The sequence below is a fragment of the Quercus robur genome, chromosome 5 (assembly GCF_932294415.1).
Source record: "Quercus robur chromosome 5, dhQueRobu3.1, whole genome shotgun sequence".
Classification (NCBI taxonomy): domain Eukaryota; kingdom Viridiplantae; phylum Streptophyta; class Magnoliopsida; order Fagales; family Fagaceae; genus Quercus; species Quercus robur.
This window is the reverse complement of record NC_065538.1, coordinates 87,914,325-87,929,617: the sequence shown is the minus strand read 5'-3', so window position 1 is coordinate 87,929,617 and position 15,293 is coordinate 87,914,325. Positions and strand designations below refer to the sequence as shown.

Sequence of the window (15,293 nt, the reverse complement as noted above, 5' to 3'; positions counted from 1 at the left end):
TTTCACTTTCTAAAACCTCATCAAGATGGGAATCAAATTCCAAGAAAGGAACCTCGAATTACATTTCAATTTATCATTACTAAATTCAACTAATTAAAAAGGATTTTTCTGTTCCAATGCTGCCTCAAGGGAACTTGAATTGAATTGACCTGCCAGCATTACTCAGATACCTGCAAGTAAAACAATCTTTAGATTTTGATCGTTGGACTTTTTGCTTTAAGTGTTTATCAATCTATACCTGATTATTTTTCTGCTAGTGATGATGTACTTGATAAGTTTTCAAGGAGTGGATTGCTTATAACATCCTGCAAAAACTATTGCGATAAGAAAAATATTTAGCTACAAAATTGGTTGTAGCTTAAAACTACAACCTTACTCAATAAAATAAATATTACTACATATTTTGAAAATCTAACCGTTAAATTGTATGTTTTTTATACTCTTAATACACATGTCAAATTTTGTGTCGATTGAATATCATTTACTATATGATATATAAGCTTACATTTTATGTATAATTTTAAACTACAAAAACTTGTAATTTAAACAATTTATTGATGACATAACTATTAATCTTTAATTTTTTAGAAAATTTGCAAGCATGAAAAATATAAAAAGAAGATGAAATCCAATAGTGGATTTGTCAAAATTCACCTCCAATAACAGAATATTGAGTAAGATTGTAGCCTAAGACTACAACCAATTTTGTAGCTAATCTTTGGCCATTCAATTTTGTAGCTAGTAAATTTATTTTTGCCATGAGCCCAATAAGAAAAAAAAAATCAGTTCTGCCTTTTATGCGGTTAATTAGTTACTGATTTGGGAGAAGATTTAACAGTAATTCAAATGCCAAGTATAGTGAATGGTATCATGTATATTTAGCGAGCAAATAAATGTTGCTGATAATTTACATGTTTTGAACTCACCTGTTGTGTTGAAGCGTTGCTGTGATTGGGCGAGGGATGAAAACTGGCGTAAGGGTGCACATGATTCATTTTTTCTTCAGCTATATCTCTCAATCTACTGAGCTCTGGAAAAATTTCATTGCAAAGATCTGGCCGGTCTTTCCGTCTGAGTTCTGCACATTTGAGTGCAAGCTTTGCAAAGCACAAGGTTTCTTCGACTGGCCAATCATGCACAGCTGGGTCCAGCAACTCAGTGAATGTGCCGTTCTCAATAGACTGTTCAACAATGTGAGTCAGCCCCATTGGTGGCTTGGCTGTTATCAACTGCAGAAGCATGATTCCTAGGGAATAGATATCAGACTTCACACCAAGCATTCCTGTTTGTTGATATTCTGGATCAATATAGCAGAAAGTTCCAGCTGTTGAGGTCATGTGGTACTGTGTTGCATTTTCAGCTACAGCAGGTACGAGCCTGGCCAATCCAACATCACTAATCTTACTCACATAGTTGTGGTCTAGCAAAATGTTTCCTGGCTTGAGGTCACGGTGCACCAGTGGCTCTGGCTTGGTCTCATGGAGGAAGAGTAGGCCAGTGGCAATTTCTGCAGCAATTCGGAACCTGATTTGCCAAGAGAGAGGTGGAGTGTGTCCTTTCTGGAAGATACAGTCATCTAAACTTCCATTAGCCATGTATTCATAGACTAGGATGCCAAACTCGGGACAGGCTCCTAGAAGTAGTACCATATTGGGATGTCTTATACAGCTAAGTATGTCTATCTGCATTAGAGTTTTCAAGGAAAATGTAAGAACCAACTCATTCTTTATTGGTAATGTGCATGTCATGTTCGGGAGGAAGTGCTTAAGAAAATGAAATGTTTAACAAAATATTTGTTTTACAAGCTCTTGAGTGGACTCTTATAGGATTTGGCATAATAACTTTTTGTTTGTAACCATCCTGTCAAGCCTATGTGCAAGGCTCCTTGAAATTGAAAGGAGTACAATTCAACAAAAACTTATGTATTCCTCATAGGGTGACTACTTGAAATTGGAAAACCATGTTGGGATCCACTTGCTTTTTCATTTTTAAATGTATGCTATCTTATTATTTCTTGGTTTTTTTCGTGCCTAGTTGTCTAATACAACCAAGTGCATGAAATATGATTTATTCACGTATGTTAAGCAGTCTACATTCTTGGTTACGCACCTCTTGCTGAAATTGTGATCTACCGTGAGCAGCATCTGGACGTAAAACCTTGACTGCGACTGGTGTATGATCAAGGTAACACCTATAGACAGGGCCATAACCTCCTTCCCCAATCTTCTGAGATTCAGCAAAGAAATTTGTTGCCTTCTCAATCTCCTCAATAGTGTATCTCCTGTATTTGAGATCACTTCGGGCTAGATTTTCCAAAACCTCCCTAGCTTGCGCTGCTTCTTTGAGGGCTTTCATTTCTGCATTTGCTCTTTTTTGTGATTCCAACTCTGCAATCCTCTTTGCTGCTTCAGCGGTTTCCATGGCTACCTTGGACCTAGCTCTCTCTTTCTCTGCTATTGCCAGTGCAACTTCCTCGGACTGTTTTGCCTCTTCAAACTTGTGCTCCTCTGTAAGTTTCCAATGATGCAGCTCCGATGCCTATGGTAACTGTAACTTTAGAAACTATCTTTTAATTTTGAGAAGACACAAATTAGATTTGTCTTTTAAATACCTTTTGCTTTGCAGTAAGTGCTTCTCTGCATGCTGTACTGTACATGTCCATTGTTTGCTTCAGCTCCAGCTTCAGCCTCCTCATCTCCGATTCCACATCATCCTGCACATTTTAAATACCCATAAGTGGAAATTATCTGGATGACGGATGTATGGTACCATCTTAATGAGAAATTTTGATATTTAAAAATGGTGCAGGCTATTGAATTCTTTTAACCTTGTTGAACTTCAAATGATATTGCAATGCATCATATGAAATAAAATTGAATGTTTTAATTTAGAAGAAATGAATGCACTGAAAATGGTTCGTCTTCTGCTATCTCACAAGTAGCCATTGTATCATGTCTTTGTGCTCAATCTAATGGATATCTTGGATAGGCATCAAGCAAAAAAAATGTGCTTATCCTGGGAAAAAAATACTTGAGAAAACAGAAAGGTTTAAGGGATAATTTTGTTCAAGCTGTCTAAAGAATAAATTACAGTGAAATCAGTTTGGGTTGGCATATGGAGGTTTAAGACTCATGTGAAGTCAGACTACTAGGAAATTTCCTAGAAAGGTACGACTAAAGGAACCATTTAGGTATGACTTGTCAGATGGTTTCTACAAAGAAATGCTGTTTTTAAGAAGAGAATGTCTTTACCAAATTTTGGGATGACCAGGAACATGACGTTCTACCACTCTCCTGTGAAAATGATGAGATATCATGCAGAAAACTGAGGTCACTGAACTTGGCATCTAAATGGATTGATTGAAAACTTTGATCTGAGCTGGTTGAAAGCCGAGATGTTCGGCCTGAATCAGTAAAATCATAGACTGTAGGGGACAGCCGTTCAATGCTTGGCCTATCAGAGCTTACAAATGATATTTCAGTATCTGATTCTGATAAGTCCGAATAGGCCTTTGCATTCAAACCTCTTCCTCCTTTTGTGTGCGGTGGCCTGCGTTCGGTCATGATGAAGTCAGTTATCCATAACACTAAGGTTTTAACAAGTTTACTGCATGATATCATTCTCAATTGGGGAGATTTATTGTGACTAACCTGACTGACTCATCGCTTGAGCTATGAGGCTTAAATGACGTCCTGTCTGCTACACATAAATGATAGATGTTTGTATCAATACTTAAATGAAGACAAGTTGAGAAATCTATATAATTGAGAGGAGCAAACCTCTTAAGTTCAGGGAACGTTTGGAGGGTGAGGCAGGAGGATGAATATGTTTGCTGTTTATATTCTGAATATGTTCAAGTAGTGGGGAAGTATAGGGGGCTGGACGAGTAGCATTTCGAACTGAAGAGGCCTTCCCTTTTGAGATCACATATATAGAGCAGAAATCTGGTGCTCCTTTTGATACAGTGCTTGGAACGCTTGATGACTTGAATCTGCATAAGAAAAAGAATTGAAACTAAGTATACTAACAATAGTCAATGCATCTATAGCCTCATCCAATTACGGATTTATTTTCTGATATTCAGCTTCATATATTCGTTCTAATTAAAATGTAGGTCTCACAATTGATTAGGTTAGCTGATTAGAGTGATGAGTCTGCTACTTCAGTTTAAACTACAAAGAAAGCATGGTGAAAGTATTTTCACTGTATGTGACTCATACATAACAAATAAAACTACATTGTTCAATTGAAGATGGGTTACTATAACTTTTTTAAGTTTGAGTAGAGTGGATATTCTTTCTGAATATGTATTTGCCCTTTTGTCGTTGTTTGATAGTGAACTTCCTACGAATCCAGAAAAGATTTTTTTGCAAAAGAAAAAATGGTGCTTCTGATTAATTTGTTTGGATCATATAGCTGCAATTAACTTAATCATTTGACAATTTCAAACTGAGTAGATATTAGTTAATTTTTTATTAAGCTAATCTACTTAATAATTGAATAAGAAGGATTATATCTTTTTTCTTTCAATCAAACAATAATGCAATTCTATTTACATTGTAATAGTTTGAATTAAGAATGAACATAAGGTACGTTGTTTTTTTATTTCTCTAGCAGCTTGACCACTTTTCTCTTGCAATTTAGGAACCCTGCATTCCCACAATCAGATTTTGGAAATCATTGCTAATCATAACTCTATCTCTGATCTTGGGACTTAAGATTAGTTTTGTCAGTTAGGAGTTACAATCAGGTAGGTTTTTTTGATGACTTTGTTATCTATCTACTACTTAAAAAAAATAAAAAGGGTATATTACTAGTGCTTCAGTTTGAACAGTTGAACTATCAATGATGTCTTCTTTTTTAGTAGTTTTCTGACTTCCAATTGTTCTGCTCCTAGAGATCAATAATCTAATTATAACTTCACTTATTCATGAGACATAACATCAATTGGTTAATTATTATGATTTTTATTTCCTATTTCCTTGTTTACTCAATTATGGAAGTGCAACACCTTGGAGAAACAAGGAATTTTGTGCATATCACAGTGGCATAATAATCCAAGGAGGTTTTACAAACCCCTCTTATATTTGAAGATATTATCTATTGACCTCTTATTGTCAGTTTCTTTTTCTTTTCTTTTTTCCCTTCTGGGAGCTTGATTATGTTAAAATATTAGAAGGAGATTACCTCATAAATCCATGATGTGACGCACCAAGAACCAGGTTCTCTATTGCAGCATAGGAAACATATTCTGTTAATGCCTTTCCTATATCTGTGTCTTCGAGTAAGACATCGAGGCAGTTTATCTGATACAAAATTTTGTGCATGTCAATAATAAAATGAAAAGGGTTAGAAAAAAAAAAAAAAAGAAACTGGTATCATGAATAGAAATAAAACAGAATGGCATTTTCTCATGGCATAAAGAGAAAATAATGAGCAATGCCAAAACCTACATCTTTACGAGTACAGTAGCAGTGGAAGGTAAGGAATAGATCCCTAGTTTGCTTCTCAAGTTGTTTTCTGTGTGGCGAGGCAACTGCTTCGTTGCTATCACAAATGACAGCACGGTATCCCCCATCTGTACACACAAGTCATTATAGCTTGTAATCTTGTATTGAAGAGAAATTAGCTGCATGGTAAGAACAGGCATGCAATCTTGCTAGTGTAACACCAAAAGCTTTTTTCAGATGTATTAAACCTTTTGAACCTATTATCTTAGTTTCTGCTATTACTGTTACAAATATAAATGTTGTAGAGCAACAAGGTTTTATCCAGATAAGAACAAAAGGATTTAAATGTTACAAAGATAAGTATCATGGTGTAAGCAGAATTTCCTTTTGCATCCAAAATATTTTAAATAGATATCAACTGGCAATTTTTTTTTTTTACAAATATTTGTCTATAATTATCATTGCACTGTAGTTGTTATTTTCTTTGTTAGTATCATTGTGATCTGAATTATTACAAAATAATTGAGGAATCCCAAACCCCTATGAAATGCCATTCTATGGCAACTATTCATCCTCGGTTTCTGTATTCATCTATAACCGGTTATTCCAAACCGATTTTACCAGTTAAAGCATGATACAATTCCTTTTGCTTTATACTTAAATTCTTCAATTAAATTCAAATTCAACCATATGGCTATATTGACCGAATACAACACAAACACTTTAATCTTCCCAAGACAATTAAATTCAACCATGTGATTCATTGGTCAATGCAATCACATGGTTGAATTTAATTGGAAAATCTAAAATATAACACTTAAGAAACTGCATTTAAGTTTTGCTGATAAACTTAACATGTTAATGTGTATATGAGAGAGAGAGAGAGAGAGAGAGAGAGAGAGAGACATGGAGATGAGGATGCTATATGAACAACATGGATTAGAATGACAGTTTGGCCCTTGGAGAGAAGATGGTCTGCAGCCCATCTGAGAGCTTGTTGGCTCCCTTTGTCCTTGTCTATGGCAAGTGCAACCATCCCATTTCCTTCTGTCTTCTTTGCTCCATGCAATTTTGGAAGCCACATTTTCTTTCTTCAACACAAAAAAAAGGGCTCTTTACCTGTTAAAAAACTCTACTCTGGACAATCTTAACTACCTTTCACAAACTATTCAAGAATACCCAGAATCTTAAAATGTCAAAAAAAAAAAAAAAAATATTGCTCATGAAACTTGACAACCCTTTATCTGTTTAGTTACAAAGCCACCTGAGAGGCTGAAAAATCTCTGTCTCTCTGTCTCTCCCTGAAAACAACAAATTCTGATGCCTTGATATTGACCAGATCTTTTCTTAATTAATCCATTTTCTGATAAATCATTCAGTTTGTTAATTTCCCTATTTTTACTCATCAAATGAGAGCCTCACAAAGAGTTTGAAGAAGACAGACAATTAATTTAGAAAAATTAAAGGCCCCCATAACTCTTTCCCTCTCTCTCGTGAAGACTTACTAATATTGGTAGGTAGTCAAAAGCCTAATATTTGACTTTCCTGATGAGGCGTGTGATTTTGAGACCATGATAAGTCAATATTCTATATATATATATATATATGTATGAAAAACCTATCTCCTATTTTAGTGATTCAGTTAATACTCCACCAATCACAACTTTTCATATGTTTTTTTTTTTTTTTTCCTTTTTTTATAATTTTTTATGGGATCTTCTATCCTTATAAATTAAGTAAAGTTTAACTCTAAAAAAAAGAAATATATATATAAATATATATATATGTATATGTATATGTATGAGACATATGAGATTATGCAGTCAGTGGAATTTAAAGCGAAACATTGAAAATGGGTCAAAATTTTTTCATTCAATCAATATTCTACATGGTCGGCCAGTAACATTGAGTGTGCTATTTAGAGGCTGTCAAGTTTGAACTATTTCATTATGTGTAGCATTTTGTTTTGTCAAACTTAAAATGGCACGTAATATTTTTAAGTTCTTACTATTATCGCTAACTTGTGCAGGAATTTTGCATTAATAATTTGATAATACATATGCACTATAATAAAATAACATTTTTTCACTATCCAAAAGATTAGAAATCCAAAAATGTTATGAATGAATACAAAAGAGATATATTGTTACAAGGTAAAAATTCATTTATAACATGACACCCAATTTTTGTTCAAGAGTAGATTCAAATTAGATCAAATGAATCGAAGGGGACTGAAATGAGGCATGGAGCTAGGTGGGGATCCAAAAGGGCTCGAGCCCCACCTGACCTTAAAAAAAAATAATAATAATTATAGGTATTTTCTCTACAATTTTATATTTGGGTCCCTCTTCCAAAAATCTTGGCACTACCCTACAATTTTACATTGATTTCATTGTAAGAGCATTTGCATAAGTTATTGTAAAATAGCATAAGGCTCTAAATTTGCCCAAATAACCCCAAAATACACCCACATCATTCTATGTATCATTGTACAAAAATACATTTATATTATAGTAATATAGTAAGAAACAATGATATTTTGTGTTTTTGTCTTTATTAGTAGATTATTGCAATATATTATGAAACAATGATTCTGTGTCTTTAGCTTTTAAATATTAACTAGTCATAGACGTGGGAATTTATAATTATTTTGTAATTTTAATATAATTTATAATTTATTTTCTAAAATTTGTTGGAAAAAATTTGTTCTCCCTAAAAGTTAAACAATTTCTAAAATTATTTTCATCTTTCTATCTCTACCAATATATCATTCTATTATTGTGTTTGATTGATATTATTCCTTATAAGGTGGTCCATTTTCTTCGAAATTATGTTATAGTATGCTATGTTTTTCTTTTTTCTTTTTTTTGTACAAATAAAATTTTTAAGTTTCAAATAAATTATTCAAAATCTTCATTCTCTTAAAAGGAGATTATCATGATAATCAAAACTTATAACAAACTTATATAAAATGTATGTGATTTATTCTCTAAATTTTATTGTAGATAATAGTACTTTCAACCCAAACTTGTTTTTTTCCATTCTTAAGCAAGTACACCAAATACTACTTATGATGGGGAAATAGAAAATACAACACCAAAACATATGAACACAAAATAGAGTTTTAAAAATGACAATGATTCATCAACCTAAAGTAGAGTTGCAAGAAATAATAAAAATTCAAGAGTAACCACTTTGTGATGTAGGACAGAATCTACAATTTAATTATTGTAATTTATTAATTTTGGTATTTAATTTGTAATTTTCGTTATTTTAGGTTTAGGGTGATTATTTCCTTATTTTTAGGTGTTTTTAATGCTTTTTATGTCAAATTTGGATCCTGTTATGGTTAGGTATCAATTAGAAGTTATTTTAGAATATATTTTCTTGCCTGTCAAGTTTTACGAAGCCCTTTAATAGGCCCCTAAGTATGTACACGTTTTTAACAATTATTATTCAATCAATAAAATTTAGACTTTTGTCTTTCTATTTTCTGGTGGATTCCAGATCCTTTCTCCTTGTAGATTCAAGGACTTTTGTGGATTCAAGGAACTCTCATGGATTCAAGGTTATTTTTAGAAACAAACATGTTTTGTTTCTTGTTTCCTAGAGGTAGACGTCAGGGGCGGAGGCACATTATGCCTTGGGTCCCCCCAAAATTTTTTAAAACCTCTATAATAGTAGGAAGAAATAGGTCTCACACTTTCTCATTTAAAAGCTGGCCCCCCATGAGAAAAACTTGGCCCCTCCTCCAATACGTAGCCATAAAAATGCCTCACCTCAAATTCCTACTTTTCATCTTTTTGACTTTTCCTTTCATTCTCTAAGACATGTCAACCATATCCCACATTTTTTTTCTTGAGTGAGGCTATGTCCTATAGCTATTCAAAGTCCCATGTTGTACTGGTGTATTGGTGTGGGAATTATCATTAGAGAGTAGAGAGAGGATACATTATTAGACTTATTAGTAGGAATGAAATTGATTTTAAATTTAGTTGAGATGAATAAAATTGATTTTGAATTTATTTTTGACCATAGTAGTCTAATTTGGTTGAGTTTAACTGCTATTTATTTTATAGTTGCTTATAGTGACTTTGTTATATTTAATTTCTATAAATATTATTTCTTGTAAATGTAGTCTAATTTTGGTTAGATTTTTTTTTTTTTTTTCTAAAACTGATGCATGAAGACATGTATATATGTATATATGTCATACTTTGTATTTTTCTTGAATTGCAAATCAATATGATAATATTACCTCGGCCCCCCCCCCAACCAAAAATTTCTAGCTACGCCCTTGGTAGACGTGTTCTGCTTCTTGACGCTTCTGCATCCTACATCATTTGGTATTAGAGCCTTGACTTATCCTAGTCTGATGGCTGACATATGAGACAGTAGCAATTCCAATGATAGAAAACTTAGCAAGTATTACATGACATATAGCTAGAACTCACAAATATCTTTGTTGAAATGCCGTCATTGGAGCATGGAAACAATAGGGATAACTGTCACAGAGACATAACTCACAAGCAACCTATTGGTAAGCAAATTTCATATAAACCTTATAAAAGAATTACAAGTTTTAATGGTTATTTTTATAAAGAATATTTTCTTGGTTGGTTACCTGATTTAGAGGATTTATTTGACTTTGAAAATATTTATTATGAGAGAAAAGTTGGACTTGCTTTGTATAAACTCAGTGAGTATGCCTTACGTTGGTGGGAACGAGTACAATTTGTTCATGGCCAAGGATGAAAGAGATGCTTGCTATCAAATTTTATCCTTTGGATTGTCAAGAAATCTTGTCGTATACAATACAAGATTATTATTGGCCAAGAAGTTCACACTTGAATTATTTCAAAGAGCCATATTCCACCACTAAGAGAAGAATTGCATGTTGAAGAAAATACTTTTCTTGAAGAATATGTAGAAGTCAAAGAAGAAAATATGGAGATTTTTGAGAAAATTAGTGAAGGCCTTGCTATAGAAGAAGAACCTAAAATCAAGGTTGTGGAGGAGATTACTGAAGACCCTATTATAGAGAAAAATCTTGAGGTCAAGATAGTAGAAACCATTAAAGAATAAATTATAGAGGAAGTTGTCAACGATCTCAATGAAGTCAAGTTAGATGATTGCAATGTTCAAGTTCCTATTATTTTGGTGGGAGACATCGAAACAAAGTTTATTGACTTTATTGGGGTGGAAAGATTTGATTTGATTATTGACTCTTATTCAGTGAATATTGTAAATTGCATGAAGATCAAGGGACAAGAAGTTTAAGTTGCTCAATTGATGACTTTCAAGTTTAGCAAGAAGATATGGAAGATGAAGTATTCAAAGTATTTATTCTCTTGGCATGGAATATTTCATATTTCAAAAATGAACTCGAGGATAAGTTTGTTTCAAGTGGACGGGTCTGATGTAGGACAGAATCTACAATTTAATTATTTTGATTTATTAATTTCAGTATTTAATTCGTAATTTTCGTTATTTTAGGTTTAGAGTTATTATTTCCTTGTTTTTAGGTGCTTTTAATGCTTTTTAGGTCAAATTTGGTTCCTGTTATGATTAGATATCAATTAGGAGTTATTTTAGAATATATTTTCTTGTTTGTCAAGTTTTACGGAGCCCTTTAATAGGCCCCTAAGTCTGTACACGTTTTTTGAAGAATTATTCAATCAATAAAATTCAAAATTTTGTCTTTCTATGTTCTGGTGGATTCTAGATCTTTTCTCCTTGTGTATTCAAGGAACCCTCGTGGATTCGAGATTATTTTCAGAAGCAAACGTGTTTTGTTTCTTATTTTCTAGAGGTTCTGCTTATTGACGCTTTCACATCCCACATCACTTTGTCATGAGAGAATGTGAGAGAGAACAATAAGAAATTTATAGAAAATAAGATGAAAATAAAAAGATTAAAAATTAAAGAATATATATAGTAATAAACACTAAATTATTCAAGTCATGGTATGTAATAAAATAACATTATATTCCTATATACTATGTTTATAATGTAATAGGATAACAACTATGAAATCAAAGAGAAGAAAAAAAGTTAACAACTTAAAAATACAAAACTTAATTATATCAACCCAAAGTAAAGTTCCAAATAATACAAAAATTGATCAACCTAAAGTGAAGATGCAATAAAAATAAAAAATAAAAATTGAGAGAGAGAAATAAAATAAATAAATAAATAAATAAATTGTGTGCGAAAACTATGCATAAAATGGGAGAGAGAATTAGTAAGATGATAAGAATAAGAAACACCAAAAATAAAGGAAGATAAAGGGACGGAGGAAAATTAAGTGATATTAAGATAGATAATAGCGAGGAGAAGAAAAGGTAAAAGGGAGGGCAAAAGTTAGAGAAAGTGTAACAATAATTAAGTTAGGAAATTAATAAGAAGAAAAAGAGTTAAAAATAGGAGAGAGGGAATTGGAAAAGGTGGATGATGGGCTGCTAATGTGACTCAACAAAAGAGTAATATATATATATATATATATATATATATTAATAGGCAAAACTGAGAGAAAATCTAATTAGATTTTAAATTGAAATTCAATTAGAGTCTAATTTTACGCCACTTGTCTAATCTAAAAGATTTCAATTAGAGTTTAATTTTGAAACATGTATCCCATCTAATCTTAATCTAAGTTTTTTTAATTTTTGTTCTGAATGAGTTAATTTAGTGTAGAAAATAAGGAATTCAATATAAATGAACCATAAAAAACATAATTATATATCTAGCTAACTCTATACATAAAATTAGAAGAAGAAAGAGTTTGAATGATTTTATATTTATGAGTATTTTTTTTGTATAACTAAAAACAATTCAAATTTATAAGTTATTTATGTAATATACCATGACTATGTACAGTCTATTACTAATTAGGTAATATATGTGCGTGTGTGCGCGCGCGCTTTTTAAAACTAAAGTTTAGAGAAAATTCAATTATAATCAAAATTGGATTTTGTTTTTGTTAGCTTTCCATACAAATTAAATTGTTTAAATTTTTGCTATTATTTTTTCTCTAAACTAATGAGAATATTTTTTATAGTGTTTCTATTTAGAATTTTGTATACGAAAATATTGAACGTAACAAATTGTAATTAAGCTAAACGATTCCATGCACCTATCCCAACTCAATTTAGGAAATACTATTTGACCAATTTATTATTTTATCTTGTGTCATAATTAGTAGAATTTCACAAGCAATAATTGTCAATTTATATTGTATATGTAGAATCCAATAATGATTTTCAAAATTATATACATAATATAAATGTAATGAGAAACTTGGCATAACCAATATCATGAAAATTGTAAGGAAAAACTATTTTAGCACCTTCAAATAATCTGGTCGAATTATGTCCTATATCTTCAAACTCAAACTAAGAGCAATAGCATCAGTTAGTACAAAATTTCCATCTATTTTGTAAGAAAAAAACCTACTTTTTCTATTTTACACACCCACTTTTACAAAACACCCACATCAGTTAATCTATTCTACACATTTATTCAATAAAATATTCATTTCTTTAACATTGTCATCTCTTTCACAAACCCAACACAACCCACATAGCCACCACAATTAGCCACCATCATCAAGCAACCATCATCATCAACCCAACCATATGAAATCCAGAAACTCATTCAACCCAGCCATATGAAATCCCAAAACCTACTAATCAAACTGATAGGCCACAAACTGAATGACTCCTTGTGATAGAAATTAATTAATTAATTAGCCAAGTTAATTAATCAATTTATCATACAAACGCGTGGTAGCACAAACAAATCACCAATAAACTAATAATGCAGTGGAAAATAAATAACACGGTGATTTGTTTACGAATGGGAAAAACCTAACGGCAAAAACCCCACCGGATGATTTTCAGGTCACCACTCCCGAAATTCCATTATTATCACAACAAGCGGTTACAAGTAAAGGAATCCAAGTACCTTACCAACCTACAGTTGAACCCTTAACCCAATACCCAACTGGACTTGTTCTGTAGTGACAATTCCCCTTTTTGATGCACGACTCCCAAGTACGTGACTAACCAATTTGATGCGCGGATTCCAGTACGCGGCTTACTCTTTTGCACGAATCACAGTACATGACTAACTCCACAGCAACCCTTTGATTGTTGTAGTTGATTTGCAGCAGCTTCACATAAAAACACCAATAAGATCTTCAATGTTGGTGCAAGAGACTTTGCTTGGTTACAGAACCCAAAGGCGTACAAGAAATGCAACAAGAACTCTTTCTTCTGTAGGAGAAGGTTTTGGGTTTCAAAAAGAAAACCTTTTGAAGCTCTCTAGGGTTAGGTTTTTCTTTTTCGCACCTCCTTTAAATAGGAGCTTAATGGGTTCTCCTATTCCAAATAGGTTTACACGAACCTTGGGTTTTTCTAGTCCAATAAGAATTATACAAACCCATAAACAAATAGCCTTTTAGAATAAAAACATTGCTGGCTATAATCTGAAAACCCGTAAGCTCGATCGATCGAGGCATCTGTCGAGCTTTAATGAATCTCGACAGATCGAACAGGTATCGAGACCTGCAGATTGCATTTTTCTTGAACAGTTCTTGAGTAGCCTTCATATCTTCAATTTAACCACTTGTAATGATCATCTTGAACCTACTTAGATTTATCCAAATACAAGTAAAGTGCGTTTTGTCAAAGGATATGCCAATTACATAAAAAAATGTCCCCAACAATCTCCTCCTTTGGCAATCCATGACAAAACCACAAGAGTACATTGAATATCCTAGATTACATTCTACTCAAGATTATAGAATAAATAAGCCTAGTCTAAAAGATCTGATCCTTGGAAGTTGCTGCAAGAAGAAGGTTCGGAATCTTGACTTGGCTTTAACTTGTCTTTCCTAAAAGGCACTAAACAAAACACATCAAGGTACCATGTGGAAAATAATGACAAGTTAAATAAATAAGAAACATGTGTATAAAGAGAAAAAAACAACACATGTGAGATAAAGAGTGAAACACATACATCATCATCTAATATAGAAACAACACATGATGTATGTAAATGGTTACAAAACCAAAAGATACACAACACAAAAAATATATCAATATCAATGTGTATCAAACTAACTCTCCCTAAGTTAGTTACAACAAAAACTTTCTTCCCTTTAACATGAAGTTCTCCCCCCTAAATCTATTACTCCCCCTAAGGAATGATATTCAATTATCAAATTTCTCCCCCTTTTTGACACGATTGTCAAAGGGCATAAAAAGCCAAAAGACATGATGGAGACAAACAGAAAACTGACATAGAGGGAACGAGGAGAACAAGAAACCATAGACCTGGAAGAAAAAGAAAAACAAGATGCTATGGACATAAAGGAAAAAAATGCAAAACAAAGAAAAATGAAATGCATGCAAGGGAATCTCAATTGATCAAGAGGTGGCAAGACAGGTGTCGAGCATAATAGAAGTCGACAGATGCAGCTGTCTAGGGACAAATCAACAAAAGGCTAAAAAGATCTCGATCGATCCACCAGGTGTCGAGAAGCTATCGAGGAGACAGGAGCTTTCTCAATCGATCCACCAGGTGTCAAGAAGCTGTCAAGATTGCGAAAAGAAAAAGCTAAAGAAGCTCGATAGATAACTAGGTATCGAGGAGGTGTCAAGGAGCTGTCGAGCTAGCTTTTAAAACCAGTTTTTCGAGATGTGAAAAACACAAATATGAATGCAATTAAACAAGCAACTCAACCACAGATCCAATCAACATATTAAGCTTTCAAAATCATTTCTCAATTAAAATTTTAAGCACATGGATCTTCAAAAACACACACACACACTAAACAAG

General features: G+C 32.7%; 1 protein-coding gene across 1 annotated transcript; it reads right to left on the bottom strand.

Moving 5' to 3' along the window:
- Window positions 1-6,897, bottom strand: LOC126727627 (U-box domain-containing protein 52-like). Its single transcript, XM_050433437.1, has 11 exons — window positions 6,357-6,897; window positions 5,454-5,578; window positions 5,188-5,306; window positions 3,780-3,991; window positions 3,651-3,696; window positions 3,252-3,549; window positions 2,612-2,713; window positions 2,110-2,538; window positions 927-1,682; window positions 239-305; window positions 1-170 (listed from the first exon to the last, which is right to left on the bottom strand). Exons 1-10 carry the CDS (start codon window positions 6,532-6,534, stop codon window positions 243-245), a joined length of 2,328 nt encoding a protein of 775 aa, XP_050289394.1. The 5' UTR covers window positions 6,535-6,897; the 3' UTR covers window positions 1-170; window positions 239-242.
- Window positions 6,898-15,293: the final 8,396 nt, after the last annotated feature.

Excerpts from the sequence above, each read along its gene's own strand:
- LOC126727627 (XM_050433437.1), bottom strand. The coding sequence starts at position 6,534 with ATGTGGCTTCCAAAATTGCATGGAGCAAAGAAGACAGAAGGAAATGGG. Across the intron at positions 5,307-5,453 it reads GCTACTGTACTCGTAAAGAT|ATAAACTGCCTCGATGTCTT; the intron begins GTAGGTTTTGGC and ends ATTTTGTATCAG. Across the intron at positions 3,697-3,779 it reads ACGTTCCCTGAACTTAAGAG|ACAGGACGTCATTTAAGCCT; the intron begins GTTTGCTCCTCT and ends TATGTGTAGCAG.